General features: G+C 38.5%; 1 protein-coding gene across 1 annotated transcript; it reads left to right on the top strand.

Annotated features, from left to right (window-relative positions):
* The first annotated feature begins 6,547 nt into the window (after positions 1-6,547).
* ATP4B (ATPase H+/K+ transporting subunit beta) lies at positions 6,548-15,762 on the top strand. The gene is made up of 7 exons (XM_074944835.1): positions 6,548-6,659; positions 9,225-9,353; positions 10,544-10,657; positions 11,504-11,703; positions 12,678-12,734; positions 15,329-15,421; positions 15,601-15,762. Exons 1-7 carry the CDS (start codon positions 6,548-6,550, stop codon positions 15,760-15,762), a joined length of 867 nt encoding a protein of 288 aa, XP_074800936.1.
* Positions 15,763-18,071: the final 2,309 nt, after the last annotated feature.

The following is an 18,071-nucleotide window of genomic DNA, read 5'->3' as shown; positions in this document are numbered from 1 at the left end:
CTATTAGTTTGTTTATAAAGACAACAGAGGAACAATTCTACATTTCCCCTTACTTCTGGAGAGCCCACAGGTCTCTAGCTCCTAAACCAGATTCAAATGCCAAACCTCAAGGACAGGTTGTCAAACATCTCAGATTTATTGTAAAAGAAAAACTAATGCATCTAGCTGGTGGGGGAAATAAGAACTGCTTGGGCAATGCCACAAAGGGGATTTTTCAAGGTTTTGCAAAAGATGTGGCTGAACAGAGATCAGCCTTTAAAAGAGCCAGGGAACTTGCCAAGCAGCAAAGGCTCAAATATTTTATGATGTTTCCAGCACAATTTCATGCCAAGGTGGGTGAGGAAGTGCCCCTGTTGCAAAACCCCAAGAAGCACAACATTTTAAAAATAGCCTGCAGTGAATTGAGTAGCTGTTCTGATTTACATCGAGTTTACTTCCCCATTATGTCTGTCCTACCTGCACTTCTGAACTTATCCAGTGACTGTGACTAACTTACTTATTTGAGTTATGTCTTCTGCACCAAGCTTATATTTTATTAACTTTTGGGAAATGAATATCAATTCTCATCAAATGGCTGAATGCAAAAGCACCCAGTATGGGAGGTAGGTGGACATCTCATTCCAAATTATTCTTCTTCTTTAGTGTGGCTGGTGTTGAGCAGCAACTGCAATTTCATCTGAAGTTGATCGAGCCAAATGGCTACATCAGGAGCCGCAGAATTTATTGCTGTAATGCCTCCTTCATGTTTACAAATTGGGCAGAAGGTGGTGATATGTTCAATGGTCTTTCATGGGGAGCCACACTCGCACGCCGGGGAGTCCTCGATTTTCCATTTGTGCGTTAGATGTCCGCATCTACCATGGTTGGTTCAGATTTGGTTCAGAGGTGACCAAGAAGAAAGCTTTTGCGTGGGATCCAGCACTGGGTGCTTATTTTCTCAGTCTTCTTTAGCCCAAGCTGCTTTCCAAGCCTCCTTCTGATCATAGCCTAATTGCATGAGGCTAAATGAATGTTCCCAGAAAGGCTTGCGAGATTTAAGACACTGGGGTGGGGAGCACTGTCAAGGTCTTGGTGGAAAGGAAGAAATCTGTTTTCCTGATTCGCTGAGCTTTGCAGAATGTTGCAGCAGTTCGATGTATCGGGGGCGGGGAGGGGAGAATGTTAGACAGAACAGGTAGCCATGGTGTTGGAGTCGACTTAAGGGTTCCAGTGATGCACCTCATCACTGTATTCAGCTGTGTATCCACAAGCGCATGGCTTCATCTGTTCCATACCAGTGCACAATATTCAGTTACCAAATATACAAGTGCTATTGCAGATGTTCACAAACACTGGTGCCAATGCACCCCAGGTTGTACCTGCTAATTTCTGGATTATGTTGGCTCTCGTTTTTATCTTTGCAGCTACTTTCTCACGGAAGGTGAGGGTGCGGTTGAGTTTCACTCTGAGATATGTTGGAGTGTAATCATGTCTCACATTTTAACCACAGAAAGCTACTTTCAGTGTGTTTTTGGCACTCCTATTACCAAGATGAAATGCGCTTATGATGGTTTTTCCAGGGTTTGGTTTGAGCCTCCATTTTTTGAAGTATTGTTCCATAGATTGGAAGTCCTCAGTTGATGCTTTCTCAATGTCATAAAGGTTTGGTGCTTGTATTGTCATGGCAAGGTCATCTGCATATCCAAATTTTCATTATTTAGTTGGAGGCATGTCACTTATGTAAATATTAAAAAGGGCTGGCGTGAGTACAGAGCTTTGTGGTTGCCTGTTGCTTATGGTCTGGAGAAAGCTGGTCTTATTACCCAGATACACCCATCTGCAAAAAGAAAAGGAGTACTTGTGGCACCTTAGAGACTAACACATTTATTTGAGCATAAGCTTTCATGAGCTACAGCTCACTTCATCAGATGCATGCAGTGGAAAATACAGTAGGGGGATTTTATATACACAAAGAAGATGAAACAATGGGTGTTACCATACACACTGTAACGAGAGTGATCAGGTAAGGTGAGCTATTACCAGCAGGAGAGAAAAAAAAACCTTTTGTAGTGATAATCAAGATGGGCCATTTCCAGCAGTTGACAAGAACGTGTGAGGAACAGTAGGGGGGAAAAATAAACATGGGTAAATAGTTTTACTTTGTGTAATGACTCATCCACTCCCAGTCTTTATTCAAGCTTAATTTAATGGTGTCCAGTTTGCAAATTAATTCCAATTCAGCAGTCTCTCGTTGGACTCTGGTTCTGAAGATTTTTTTTGTTGAAGAATTGCCACTTTTAGATCTGTAATCGAGTGACCAGAGAGATTGAAGTGTTCTCCGACTGGTTTTTGAATGTTATAATTCTTGACGTCTGATTTGTGTCCATTTATTCTTTTACGTAGAGACTGTCTGGTTTGGCCAATGTACAAGGCAGAGGGGCATTGCTGGCACATGATGACATATATCACATTGGCGGATGTGCAGGTGAACGAGCCTCTGATAGTGGTGGCTGATGTGATTAGGCCCTATGATGGTGCAACCTCTCCAGCGCATCATCAAGGATCTACAGCCTATCCTGAAGGATGACCCATCACTCTCTCAGATCTTGGGAGACAGGCCAGTCCTTGCTCACAGACAGCCCCTCAACCTGAAGCAAATATTCACCAGCAACCACACACCACAAAACAAAAATGCTAACCCAGGAACCTATCCTTGCAACAAAGCCCGTTGCCAACTGTGTCCACATATCTATTCAGGGGACACCATCATAGGGCCTAATCACATCAGCCACACTATCAGAGGCTCGTTCACCTGCACATCTGCCAATGTGATATATGCCATCATGTGCCAGCAATGCCTCTCTGCCATGTACTTTGGCCAAACCGGAAATGGACACAAATCAGACGTCAAGAATTGTAACATTCAAAAACCAGTCAGAGAACACTTCAATCTCTCTGGTCACTCGATTACAGACCTAAAAGTGGCAATATTACAACAAAAAAACTTCAAAACCAGACTCCAACAAGAGAGTGCTGAATTAGAATTAATTTGCAAACTGGACACCATTACATTAGGCTTGAATAAAGACTGGGAGTGGATGTGTCATTACACAAAGTAAAACTATTTCCCCGTGTTTATTTCTCCCCCCCCCCCCACTGTTCCTCACACATTCTTGTCAACTGCTGGAAATGGCCCAACTTGATTATCACTACAAAAGGTTTTTTTTTCTCTCCTGCTGGTAATAGCTCACCTTACCTGATCACTCTTGTTACAGTGTGTATGGTAACACCCATTGTTTCATGTTCTGTGTATATAAAATCTCCCCATTGTATTTTCCACTGCATGCATCCGATGAAGTGAGCTGTAGCTCATGAAAGCTTACGCTCAAATAAACGTGTTAGTCTCTAAGGTGCCACAAGTACTCCTTTTCTTTTTGCGGATACAGACTAACACGGCTGCTACTCTGAAACCTGTCCATAGGCATCTGTCACTCAGCATGGTCCACAGCAAGCAAAGTGTTTGGTAGGAAGTTATACTTTTAGCAAGTTTCAGCATCAGGCCCTTAATCTAGACAGTGTCATATGCTTATGGCAGGTCAACCAATACTGCACCAGCCTTTAGTTTTTTCTGACAGCCAGCTTCAGTGTGAGTTGTGAGTGCCAGAACTTGGTCACAACAACTACGTTTTGGCCGGAAGCCTGCCTGTTTGACAGGGATAATTGGCTCAGTAAAAGGGTCTATTCTTTTGAGGATTTATGTTCAAGAAGTTTATAGGTCGTGTGTAGTAGAGATTCCAAACGGATTTCGTGGTAGTGAACTGACTGTGGAAAGGATTTATTAAATTGTGTATTAGCAAGATTAAGTGCCTTTGGCTCTCTATTTGTGCTGGGGAATTAATGAAACATTTGACAACATTCCTAAATGGATAGATCAACATGAACCATTTGTTTGTGATTATACAAGACCTGTGAGTTAGCTTGGCACTGATGTACTCCAAAGTGATCATCAGGGGGCTGTGCAGCTCCCTGTTGCTCTGTAGAAATTTGAGGGCTTCAATACCACTTTTTAAAATTTGTGCTAGTGGGAGACCCTGTTGTGTTGCCACCTCTTACTGGTGGGGGTCCTCAAAGCCCTGCAGCTTGATGGCCCATGTGCTAGAAATGCGAGAGGTGGCTCTCCTCCCTGCAACACTTCATGGAAAGCTGCATAGGAGCTGAGTACATAGTTGTACCCCCTATGGAGCAATGGAGCCCAGACCAATCCAGGCTGCTGAGATACATGAACAGCGATTTTGGCCCTTCCTATCACCTACTACTTCCTCTCTCTCATTTTGTCCCGCTTTTCCCTTTCCCCACATCCCTGCCTTCCTCTTCCCCCATGCCGTCCCTCCACCTCCGTACTTCCCCAATCTCTTTCCCCTTGTTGCCCCATCCTTCTTGCCTTGAAAACCCCCTCAACTTCTTCAGCACATTCCCCCACCCTAACACCTTCTATAAGCTCAAACTGCAAGTATATAAACATGAATTATAAAGTTAATATAAAAGAGACACTTAGAGTCATTGAAATATAGGACGGGAAGGGACCTCAGTAGGTCATCTAGCCCAGTCCCCTGCACTGAAGCAGAACTAAATATCTGCTTACTGTCTTCTAGATGCACCTGAATGTCTGATATTAGATATGGACAAAACTGAAATGTTTTTAGGACCTGATACTTTCCTTCCCTTAGTAAGCGCTTTCTCCCTTAAGTTCTTTTCACCTTATCTCTGAAATTGGAATTTTGCAAGAACCTTGGCATTCCTTATAGACTCTCAGTAGTTATTTGATTTTCCTCACAATAAATCCATTGCCAGATCTCCTTGTCTTATTTTCTGTAATGTTTCAAAAACTCATAACTCACCATTTATTCAGTTGCAGATTTGTTGTTAAATTATGTGATTACTGGAATGAGCTTCTTGCTTGTCTTCCCCTTCTTTCTATGGAAAATAAATAGAAACTCCTCAAATGTCTGTGATTTTCTTGTTGTTCTATTTGGCCCTACTCATACTTTATCACTGTAAAACAAGTAATAAAATATTAGGTTATTAAAGTACTCTTCTGGCAGATCAAATCCAATAGAAATGCACAAAATCTCACACGCTGTATCCAGGAAACCAGCATTATTTAGTTGAAAACCTTAACTGTTTTGTTACTCCAAATGTTAAGGTCAGTAGCAACTGTCTCAATTATTTGAATAATCAAAAGAAAATATCAGTTCTTTTTAAAGTTTTTTCCTATACAATATCCTTTGAAATGAATGCAAATCAAGACATACCAGATACAGCTATGCATTAGGAGTGAAAACTTGGTGTCACTGAATTCTTAGAAAGTTTTGCTGTTAACTTCCGTGAGACCTGAATTTAACCCTAGATATTTCTGACAGTAGGTTAACACGGATTAATAAAGCTGAAGCATGGCAGTGTGGTTAAAAGCATAGTGAGTCAAGAGCTCTAGGATCTTAATCTAAATTCTGAACCATTATTTCTTTGTGTGCTAGTGGAACTTATCATAACCCACTCTTTTTAAAATGGATTGAGTCCTAAGTGTACATCCTTTCTTTTTTTCTGAAAAAAAACCTAGACAAAAGTACATTATGGTCCTGATCCTACAGAGACTTACACAACTATTGATTTCAGCTGGACTACTCAGGGTGCACAAAGAGAAGCAAATATCTTCGAGGGATCAGAGCCTCAGGTTGTGAAGTAAAACAATCAAAAGACAGGAAAGATAAAGTTAAGGTTGCCCACACAATCTTACCTCTGCTTCATTATACACATGTATTACAATACTGTCCTTTATTACACAGCATTTTTTCCCATAGGACCATTGCTTCATTTGGTATGGTGGTGTACAGTGAATGAAACAGGGATATGAAGTGAATGAGACCAGTGTCCTAAGTGTGGCCAAAGTTAATATAATCAGAGAGTGCATTATAAAAACTCTTCCAGTAGAAAGCAGGGAGAAATTCCCCGTCTACTTGTGAAAGGTGGCAAACTGGATGGATAATTGACCAAACTCTGCTACAACTTATTCCCCATGCAACCCCAAGGATCTGATTGGGCTTTCGTGTGCTGTAAGGGTAGAATTTGATCCAATCTTTGTAGATTATTTAAAAAAGAAAAAATGCAGGGAAGCAGTTCTCCTTAGCTGTTATCAAAGCAGATAAAGTTATCAAGCTGAATGTATCACAAGCTCTAAAGGTGCTGTACAAAATGTGTAACACTGGAGATCTACTGAGGTATTAAAGAGAAAATAGAAGGACATGTGATAGCAACTAATTTTTCTTTGCCAACCTGAACATTGTACTTTATCAGCAATGTTTATACAGGACAACATTTTGCCATTAGGTAGTTTCAATGATATCGGGTGTAATCTGTTTGACCTTCAGGGAAGAAAAGTATAAAAAGCAGAGTATTCTTCTTGACCAGCTGTTTGGGCATCAGTTGAATTTCTTGGTTTCTCGTGTTCTTTGGGTTTTGGGGGGTTGTCTGTGTGTTTGGGATTTTATTTTATTTTATTTTTTTGGAGAAAATGGCAGCTTTAAATGAAAAGAAGACTTGCAGCCAACGGATGGAAAATTTCAACCGTTTCGTCTGGAATCCAGATACAGGACAGTTAATGGGAAGGACCTTGATTAATTGGGGTATGTGGTCACATAAGTCTACAAAAACAAGAATATTTTCTTCTTTCTAGTATAGTTAGAAAGCTGCATGATTTTTTGTTTTTTCCTCATTAATTTGATAGGATGAGATGATGAATGTTGCATGGTCATGGAGACCACTTGTTTTCGTGGCATGCTTGTGAGTCATCCCAGGGGTTGATGACAGATTTTGTTAAAGCATGAGTTCATTTCCTGAAATGTTTCTGATTGTGAAGTTATTGAATGAGGAGATTTGGAATCTCTTAATTGTTTCACATATTCAAGGATTTTTTTGCCGTAACTAAAATTCCCGAAAAACCATTAGGATGAAATGTGTGGCTTTAAGAATGACTTAAAACAACACAGTGAAAGAATCACTTGGAAAAATGGAGTAAGCACAGAGAAGAGCAACCAAAATGATTAAGGTGCTGGCAGGGTTGATTTATATGGAAAGATTAAAAGAACTAAGGTTTTTAATGCTGCACCCACTCAAGTCAATGGCAAAATCCCCTTTGACTTCCATATCTAATGCACATGATTCTATGATTTGTGAAACTGATAAATAATTATTAAAATAAACTATGGCAAGTCAGTGTTTTTCAGAATTTCTACCAAAGCCAGACTGCATACAGCTGAGCTGTCTTTAGCCAGGACTTCTAACATTTCTGACCAGTTTAGAGACACCATATCAAAGGCAATCACACTTAGGATAAATATTAACAATTGGCTATATAACCAGATAGGCCATTTTAATAAAGAAAAACTGATCCAAGTATTTTCCTCAAGTATGAGAATCGTTTTAAACCATTCTGGTTCAAATTATTGTCCAGGATGCAAATTAAGATAATTATTAATATCTACGTGTTATAGTTATGACATGATTCTGATATCAGGATTAACTAGAGGGGGCCTGACCTTGCAGTTTTTGTGTAGGAACTGGAACTAATACCTATAAAAACATCAGGATAACACAGGATCTAGACTGTTCTCAGTGGTAGCAGATGACAGAACAAGGAGTAATGGTCTCAAGTTTCAGTGGGGGAGGTTTCGGTTGGATATTAGGAAAAACTTTTTCACTAGGAGGGTGGTGAAACACTGGAATGTGTTACCTAGGGAGGTGGTGGAATCTCCTTCCTTAGAAGTCTTTAAGGTCAGGCTTGACAAAGCCCTGGCTGGGATGATTTAGTTGGGGATTGGTCCTGCTTTGAGCAGGGGGTTGGACTAGATGACCTCCTGAGGTCCCTTCTAACCCTGATATTCTATGATTCTATGAAACAGGATCTGTTTTTTTCTCTTCAGGCCCATCTGGGAAGCAAGTGAAGATAAAATTGAGATCCAAATAACTGGAAATATAATTTGCCTTTCCAAAATGATTTTTCTGATTTAATTTCTGTTTAGTAAATCTGCTGTTTTATCCCAGCACACTGATGCACGTTTCAGCTCAACCCATCAATCCATCCATAACCAACCCTGCCTTTGCAACAACGTTTCATGTTCTACATTCAAAGAAGCCGTCCTCTGATTGATTTTAAAAAGGTTTCTTGTCCTACAGATACTAATGGCAGTTGCAGGTTACTCTCTCCCTTCCCCACTCCTTTCCTGAGATAACAGATTTGCCTGTAAGATGTTTTTCTGAGCTGAAATTTAATATAATGGATCTTAACAGCAATTTTTAAAATGTAAAAGAAAATCTACTTAAAATTAACCTTTCCTAATGTTGGTGGGTGCAGGGGTTATATGATAAAAATTAGTGAGTTTTTTTTCCCCCACTTAGTCCTTGTGGATTGTTTTATTAATTACTTATATAGAACTAACAGTGTGCTAGGTATTTTACAGACATGTATGAAGAAACAGAGCCTGGTTCTAATCTCACACCATTGTAAATCAGGTGGCAGTGAGAAGGGATTTACCAGAGAAGGTCCGATGATAAAGTGTGAAATAAGTGTAAATGGGATTTGTGACCAAATCATATTTTTAGCAGACTGGTGTTGTCAGTGAAATTCATCAGGACTGTTTTATATCCTTCATATGGAACGAGCAGATAAGAAGAGTGAACATGCAAAAATAGTCATGCCAAGAAGCTGCACTGATTTTTCAATTTATAATCTGTGCTGATCACCAGTTACGTAAAAAAATGTAATGAACTTTTGTGTAATGGGTAGCCTTTAGCCCCTTCTTTCAAGCTATCCAAATTTATGTATGAGCAGAAAGAAACGATCAGTCACTAAATAATATCCAGTGGTATGTTACTCCACACCTTCACTATGTTCCTTATAAAATGGAACAAATTTACAACATTCTCCAGAAAAAAAGTTTTTTTAAATTAATAGATAAGACCAAAACACCAAATTTAAGGCACAATTCTGGAAGATGCAGAGTACCTTCAACTCCCACTGAAGTCAAGTTCAAACAAAGATTCCGTCCATTGGATTACTATCTCCACTTTCCTACTCCTTTCAAGCTTTTTAGTCATGACAGCATCTACTAAAAACAAAAACACAGCAGGGAGGGACTTACTCACAATATTCACTTTAACCTGATATTGTTAATCATACATTTTCCCTACAGTGTGGATCAGTCTGTACTACGTTGCTTTCTACATAGTGATGACTGGGCTGTTTTCACTCGCCATATATTCCTTAATGAGGACAATCAATCCATATACACCGGACTATCAAGATCGATTAAAATCACCAGGTATAGTCATAAATTCTGTCCATTTCATACCGTATGGTTGATGTATCTAAATCACTCATTTCTCACAACACCAGTTCCTGTGTAGAGGAATGGTCAGGGTGCTGAGGACACAAAGCAGGGGCACAGGATCAGGGTCCTGACATCCTCTGGCTCTCAGAGGTTCTAATGGGTTTGTGAGCCAGGCCCTGTCACCTATTTAAACCTGCCCTTTCAGTGAATAAATCAGGGGAAATTGCAAGAGGAACTTCAGGGAAATTTCCTCCCTTTCTATGGGTTGTCCCACAGAAGCGTTGTAAATGGGCCCTTATTTCCTAAACAAGACAGGACTAAGCTCTCCAGTCCTTGACAGCGGCACCGTCAAGTCTCTTCAGACACTGCACACTCAGGAAAAAACAGAAGTAATGTGAGATTTATAGAAACAGAACCATGGAAGTGAAGTGATATAGAAAGGGAGAGAACAAAAGATGAAAAGAAAAATGACAAAAAAAATAAGGCATACAGTAAAAGTAAAAATAAGGTGGACAAAGAAACATGGAGTTAGCAATAAAGATTAGGACTTGAAAATGTGAATAGATGGGAGAGGGAGCAGCAAAAAAAAAAAAAAAAAAATCTGTTAAGCCAATCATTAGAGAATTTATGTAGGTATACAGCTGCTCCTAATTAGGATTTTTAAACTGGGGATGGGAAAACAACACTTAGATGTGTAACTCTACAAATACTACTACTTGTCTGTGGTCAAATACCCTCTCTCAACATTTAATAAGTTTACTGGCAAAATAATTACTGTCAAACATTAAATTGGCATGTTGGAAAGTCATTTCACAGAGAAACATACTTTGGCTTTTAGATTTGATATGATAGTTATACCCACTATTTTTAACAAGTGCTGGGGGGAAATACAGTATAAATGAAATATGACATCAGTGGCACTTGCATTTTAGGGCATTCTGAAAATAAGGGAGACATACTTGAAAAGAAAAGCATTTCACAAGTAGCATAGATTTTTGAATACATCCTCTGAAGATTGCTATCATTCCTGTGCAGGATGATTAAAATCACTTCCAACAGTGACTGTGGGCTCAGTGGAGTTCTACTGACAGCTTTCATTTCAGTGTCACATCTGTAGTTAGTTTAAATCAATACCTGATCAATACCTGAAACACTTCTCTTTTCTTCATTTTTAAATATAGGGGTGACGTTACGACCGGATGTCTATGGTGAAGGAGGATTAGAAATTTTTTACAACATCTCTGACAAAAACTCCTGGGAGAAATATGTAACAACTCTTCACAAATTTCTTTCGGGTATGAAAAGAAATAAGATTTATTTAAATATAAACATAACATTATAGAAGCACAGATCACTGCTCCCTAGTAAAGGAAGAGTTGAGTTTTGCACTTAAAATAGAGATTCAGTGTCTTTGCTTTGTAAGGAAAACACAGCATATCTTCCCATAACTACAGCACTGTGAGTATAAAATAGTACATTTTTTCAGTATAGAATAAATTTTCTGAAAATTTACAAGTAAACCTGTTAATGAAATTAAGAGTCAAATGTAAAATAGGTGATTCAAGAAATGCAGCACCATGATAGACCTATTCGCTGCCCCTCCCTCACTCCACCTCCCCGAATGATCTTCATATTGTGACACTACGAGGTGGGAAAAAAAGAAAGAAAAAAGTTTAATCTCATATGTGACCACTCACACATATGCCTTAATTGTAGTCATGTGGTTATTGCCTGGTTTCACTACAGGGCATATTTAAAGTTGTTTTGGTGCCCTAATACCTTAATATATGTTGGAATTTATTTTAAGTTAAACCCCTAACTTTGAACTTCCTGAATTTCTAATGATTATTTTGAGGATAAATTTTAACATCCTCATAATGGAATTTATCCTAGATTATTGATATGTACTGTCAACCTTCACTCCATTTTAACATTGTACTTTCTATAATTCACAGACAAAAACTATTTGCCCTTTTTAATACTATTTGATTCCATTCTCTCTAGAAATACAACTAGTTCTCCCACAAAAAACCCCTGGAGCATGGTATTAAAAATTACAATCTGTGAGGGAAATAGTTCAGTGCCACAAACCAGGATATGGGGGAATTAATTTTTTGTTTGTTTGTTTTACACTGATATAGCATATAATACAACTGCACAACATGCCAACATCAACTGCACAAGTGAGAAATACTTCTTTCAAAAATCATTCCTTGGACCAAACAAAACAAAATACTCCTGCAAGTTCACATCAGATATGCTTGAAAACTGCTCTGGCCTGGAAAATTCCACTTTTGGATTTCCTGAAGGAAAACCATGTTTAATTATAAAAATGAACAGAGTAAGTACTAATCCTAAAGTACTGAAAAAGAAAGACTGATGTGTTATTTAATGTTTGATAGAAGAATAATTTTCCATGCTAGTGGTTTCTATATCACCCATTGCTGATGAATCTAACTCAGTTTTGCATTAGAAATTCAGGTATTGTCTTTTTCCTGGATGATCCTATGGGTTACTGGAGAATTATTAAAATTATGACATCACAAGTACCAAATAAATTAAATCTGAGCAACAGTGGGGAAACTAATGTCTGCAAGATCTAGCTGTGGGAGGAAAGCTTGTGTACTTGGTTTTTGCAGGTGAAGAACAGAGAAAGCTGCCACTTTCTCCAGTGAGGCCTTGTTTAGAGGGTTTACCAGCTCAAGCTTCAGCAGAGAGGAAGGGGAGGTCCTGCCTCTCACTCCCCAGTGGTGCTTACTTCCTTCTGTCTTTGCTACTGGTGATGGGGATCCTGCCAGTTTGCACCTGAGAAGGATGTGCCTGTTTACTCAACCCAAGCCAATGCTGATGTATCAGGTCATGGAGGGCAGCAAAACTTTTAAAAACTTTAATTTTACTGGTTTCAGAGTAGCAGCCGTGTTAGTCTGTATTCGCAAAAAGAAAAGGAGTACTTGTGGCACCTTGGTTAGTTTCTAAGGTGTCACAAGTACTCCTTTTCTTTTTAATTTTACTAATGCATTAAGAAATTTCTTCTTGTTGAACACTAGTCTCCAAATGAGTGCATGCAATTTTATTAGTTAGCCTCACTAAGGACAAAAAAGCCAGGAAACGATGGTGTTCCACATTGCAAATAGGATACTTCGTGATACTTTTATTATTGCATACAAGAAAAATGATCGAAGCTTCACAATTCTTACCAAGATCCAGACAAAGGCAGCCAAAGCAATATGCAAATCTAAATACATCATTTTTGCCAATGTTTTTACATTATAAATAATTCTGAGGTGACTAATGTGAACATTTATTATGTTTCAGATTATCAATTTTCTCCCTGGCAATGGTACTGCACCAAGAGTGAGCTGTACAGCTCAAGTAAGTACGGAGTGCTCACATTTCAAAGGTTCCAAGCACTACAGCTATCATGGATTTCAACAGAATTTATGGATACTCTTGCACCTTTGAAAATCATCATTTCCCTAACGAAACACTTTTCAATTTACAATTCACTGTAATATCCAATTGTTCCTTTAGTAGACTTATTCTTACCTGCACGTACCTTTCAGATCCAGGAAACTGTAAGAAAATAGAAAGTTAATTTCTTTATTCTAACTCATTTCAAAACATTGTTCAGATATTGCTAACCAAATCAGACATTATACTAACCAAACATACTTGTCACACTAACTTTGAATGTTATCAGTTCTCCACTAGTACCACTTTATCTCCAGGATTTATTATTCATCTATAAAATTACTATTGGCAAAAAGTTAGTATACAGGACATCAAGCTAAGAAAAAGGTTTGTTTAGTTATAATTTAGAGGGGGGGGAACCCTTTTCTCATGTCATAGCTATACTGGCTTCATTTGTTTGCTTGTTTGTTTGTTTTTTTAACTGGTGCAAATTACATAGTAAATTACTTGGGCAAATCACACCAGCACCAGCTCTGGTTAACACTTATGCAGTGTGCCTCTACTCTAGGTTTGCACCAGTGTAACTATATAAAAATAGTTACATTACTGCAAATTTTCTAACCTTCAGTGATACAGGGCTTGATACACAACCCATTGATGACAATGAGCTTGGATCAGGCTTTAAGGAAGAATGTATATAAATAAAATGTGTCCAGAATAGAAAAAAAGTTATTTACAAAATTGGCATTCAGCTATCAGAACAGTTAATTGCTTCACATAAAGGGAGGGAACTATGTATTTTGTAATACAGAATATGCAACATGCTGAAAGAATCTTTCCAATCTATAGGGCATGTCTCTCTCAGATACCACATAGCAGCATTTCCCAGACTTTTGAAAGCCGAGGCTCCCTTCAGGAAAATGAAACGAATCATATATCCCACTTAACTCTATTATGTGTTGTTTAAGGTCTTCCCATATTTTAGAATTTTAAATAAATGAAATTAAATTGGGTTTTAAAAATTTGCTTGTAATTCTTTTTATTCTTTAGATTAAGAAATTACTTATTTTCGATATTGGATATCAAAGATGTTTATAATATGATATTTCCCCTCTTTCTTCCATGCTTTGAAAACCAGCAAACTAATTAAATTAAGTATCATGAGTATCTGAAATAGTTGGCCTTTAAAGCAGTGGTTCTCAAAGCCGGTCCACCGCTTTTTCAGGGAAAGCCCCTAGCGGGCGGACTGGTTTATTTACCTGCCGCATCTGCAGATTCGGCAGATTGCGGCTTCCACTGGCTGCGGTTCGCCGCTCCAGGCCAATGGGAGCTGTGGAAAGTGGCACAGGCCAACGGACGTGCTGGCCACCCTTCCCACAGCCCCCATTGGGCTGGAGCGGCAAACCGCGACCAGTGGGAGCCACGATCGGTGGAACCTGCAGACGCAGCAGGTAAACAAACCGGCCTGGCCCACCACGTACTTTCCCTGAAAAAGTGGCAGACCGGCTTTGAGAACCACTTCTTTAAAATATCATCAATGGTATCTGAAATGAACAGGGGAGTTCACAACTTGGAGCAATTGTTTCAGGCTCTCTGAAAACTCAGGCAGATACCCTTGAATCGGTTACATCTTGTTACGCTTTGGAGGTTAGGAGGTTAGGCATGTTGTCAAGTGCTGGCTGATAAAGTATGGCTTGCTCAGCTGTGGTCTGTGCATATTATTTAGGTTTTAATAGCTATAAAATACTTAGAATTGTACAGTCACCGAAACGTAGGGCTAAACGGGACCTTGAGAGGTCATCTAGTCTAGCCCCCAGTGCTGAGGCAGGAACAAGTATATCTAGACCATCCCTTACAGCTGTTTATCTAATGTTCTTAAAAACCTCCAATGGTGGGGATTCTACAACCTCCCTTGAAGCCTATCCCAGTACTTAACTGTACTTACAGTTAGAAAGTTTTTTCTGATCTCTAACCTAACTCTTCCTTGCTGCAGATTAAGCCCATTATTCTTGTCCTACCTTCAGTGGATATGGAGAACAATTGCTCACTGTCTTCTTTATAACAGCCCTTGACATATTGAAGACTGTTATCCGGTCCCCCCCACAGCCTTCTTTGCTCACAACTAAACGTGCCTAGTTTTTCAAACCTTTCAGGTCAGGTTTGCTAAATCTTTTATCATTTTTGTTGCTCTTCTCTGGACTCTTTCCAATTTGCCCATATGTGGGGCCCAGAACTGGACACAGTACTCCAGCTGATGCCTCACTAGTACTGAATAGACAATTCTTTTAATACATCCCAGAATGATACTAGCCTATTTTGCAACTTCGCCACATTGTTGGCTCATATTCACTTTATGGTACACTATAGCTCCCAGATCCTTTTCAGCCATACTATTGTTTAGTCAGTTATTTCCCATTTGTATTTGTGCATTTGATTTTTCTTTCTTAAAGTGTAGTGCTTTGCACTTGTCTTTAATGAATTTCATCTTGTTGAAAACTGAGTGCTGGTTTATAGTTTGAGTGCTAACAGATCTGATTTCTTACCTTCAAAAATAGCATGATGATTTCAGCCCACTTGAACTACAATATTACCCAGTCAACGGCACCTTTAACCTTCACTATTTCCCTTATTATGGAAAGAAAGCACAGGTATGTGTTTCTGAACTCAAATTTGTGGTTTTGTTCCCCCATGTTTTTATCAGATCAGCAGTTTGAAACATCTCTGTGAAATTATGTGAATTTGACCAAAATTTAATTCATAGGTTGTATTTCTAAACTGATAGTTCAAGCTTTCAAAAGAAGGTTAAAAGATCTTTCTTTCATCCCAGCCCAACTACAGTAATCCTTTGGTAGCAGTGAAATTTCTCAACATTACAAGGAATGCAGAAGTTACCGTTGTGTGCAGAGTCATTGGAACTGGAATTACCTCAGATAACCCTCATGATCCATATGAAGGAAAAGTGGAGTTCAAAATGAGAATACAAGATTAGGCATACCGGTACAAATGAAGCCATTTCAGAAAAGTTTGTGTGGTATGAAAAGTGACTTGAATGTCACCACATTATTTTATATTTATTTTTTCCCATGATTTCCATATAAAATTTGCTCAGATATCAGTTTCACAAAAGACATTTTGTAAATATCAGTATTGAAATATCATCCAACCATCTAAAAATCAAGATATAATTTACAATACATGAAGCAAGGTAGTAATGTTTCTTGATGTGTACACAGAATGTTCTTCTTCCATGGCTACTGTATGTTGATGCTTTAACACAAATACTAGTATGAAATGGCTTTCCTCTAAATTGAGCATATATGATTCATGAGAAGCATGAACAGATTACCAAGATGTCGATTTTAGTCACTTTTCTGGCTACAACTAATAATTCTTTACCAAGCCATTGTAGAAGCAATTCAATTGCTGCAAAAAACATTAATACCCTGATGTTTTGAAATACTAGCTTGCAATGTAATTTCATTAGACATTAGTTTTATCCACTTAGTATAAAATGTATAAATCAAAAAGTGTATTTAAATCTAACTGTATCATGCATTAACACATTATATTCTGTAGTTTAGTCAGTCATATTGTTTGTTTTAGGATACAACAAATCAATAACTGCAGAAGAAGTGACTTGAAAATTAGCCTATGTAGCTTATAGCAGTATTTAGTATTACACATTTTACAACTGCTGTATGTGTACCATTTAATAAAAAACTAATCAATGAAAATGTCGCATCTAACTACATCCATCAGAGTTGGGGTAAAAGCACAAGTGAGCAAAGAGTATATTACTTCTGTAAACTAATTGCAAGTTACAACCATAGAGTTTTGGATAGCTAGAATGATTCTGAAAAATTAAGCATGTTTGAAGATGTTAAAAGTAGTTCATATACAGAATTATTTGCAAATATTAAAAATCAAACTCTAACAACTGCTAAGAAAAAGAATAAGATTTCTAAAAGACACAGTACAATATGCTTTAAAACTATTTGGGGTAAAACCCAGGCTATTTTAAACAGATGAGAGGCACTTTGGAGAGTAAATGGTTCCAAAAAGATATTTTTGAATCCCCAACTTAATTGGACATTCCAGAAACCGTGAAAACACACAGAAGGAAAAACTTAAATGGACACAGCAAAAGCCAGACAAATAGCCTGTCACTTGGAACCACCAACCTACTGAAGAACCCTGGAGGTGAAGACTCCTTTCCTTACGTAGCCATCAAGAGACTTTTCGTGCTCCTCATTAACCTCAAATTAAGAAATATTTGGAAATCTCTGCATTTCAGGGACAAGAAATAAAATTTGTTCTTACCTATGATTTTCCTCTCCTGGACCTTTAGTGTTTCAATATTAACAGTGAGCTTTTGCCTCTCTTCTGGGTGATTGGATGTAGACCAACTTTTTGGTCTGGCTGTGCATTGGGCTGTCCCCTCTGCAGCTTTCCCAAAATAACATCCAAAGCTACAAAATACTGAACCTTCTTGTTAGCCAAAATACTTACTCATGCTCTAAGTAAACTATCAGTAAACAGAGCATTCAGCCATTAGCAACAAGCATACAAAACTTCCTCTGTCTTGCAAGAGAAGGACTCTGTGCATGGCTATATCTAGTACAGCCTAAGCTGGTGCAACCTTTATATTTGAACCAGGCAATGCTTCATCACAAATCCATACTCTCGTGGGAAAACTACAGTTTACTGTTGCTATAGCTTGGATGCTTGTTTTGCCCCAAAGAATAATACAATGAGCAAGTTTCCCAAGAACTGGGTAGATGCGGATTCACATTCCCAGATTTGTGGTCAGGACCACTAGGATCACAGAATCATTGGACTGGAAGGGACCTCGAGAGGTCATCAAGTCCAGTTCCCTGCACTCATGGCAGGACCAAGTATTATCTAGACCATCCCTGATAGGCATTTGTCTAACCTGCTCTTTAAAATCTCCAGTGATGGAGATTCCACAACATCCCTAGGCAATTTATTCCAGTGCTTAACCACCCTGACAGTTAGGATGTTTTTCCTAATGTCCAACCTAAACGTCCCTTGCTGCAATTTAAGCCCATGGCTTCTTGTCCTATCCTCAGAGATTAAGAGGAAATTTTTTTCTCCCTCCTCCTTGTAACCTTTTACGTACTTAAAAACTATTATGTCCCCCATCAGTCTTCTCTTTTCCAGACTAAACAAACCCAATTTTTTCAATCTTCCCTCATAGGTCATGTTTTCTAGACCTTTAGTCACTTCTGTTCCTCTTCTCTGGACTTTCTCCAATTTGTCCACATCTTTCCTGAAATG

Source organism: Natator depressus, chromosome 1 (genome assembly GCF_965152275.1).
Source record: "Natator depressus isolate rNatDep1 chromosome 1, rNatDep2.hap1, whole genome shotgun sequence".
Lineage (NCBI taxonomy): Eukaryota > Metazoa > Chordata > Testudines > Cheloniidae > Natator > Natator depressus.
Note: the sequence above shows the minus strand (reverse complement) of the source record. Positions and strands in the feature narration are given on the sequence as shown.

Coding starts and splice junctions, on each gene's coding strand:
- ATP4B (XM_074944835.1), top strand. CDS start 6,548: ATGGCAGCTTTAAATGAAAAGAAGACTTGCAGCCAACGGATGGAAAAT. Junction 6,660..9,224: donor AAGGACCTTGATTAATTGGG/GTATGTGGTCAC, acceptor TTTTCCCTACAG/TGTGGATCAGTCTGTACTAC. Junction 12,735..15,328: donor GAGTGAGCTGTACAGCTCAA/GTAAGTACGGAG, acceptor CTTCAAAAATAG/CATGATGATTTCAGCCCACT.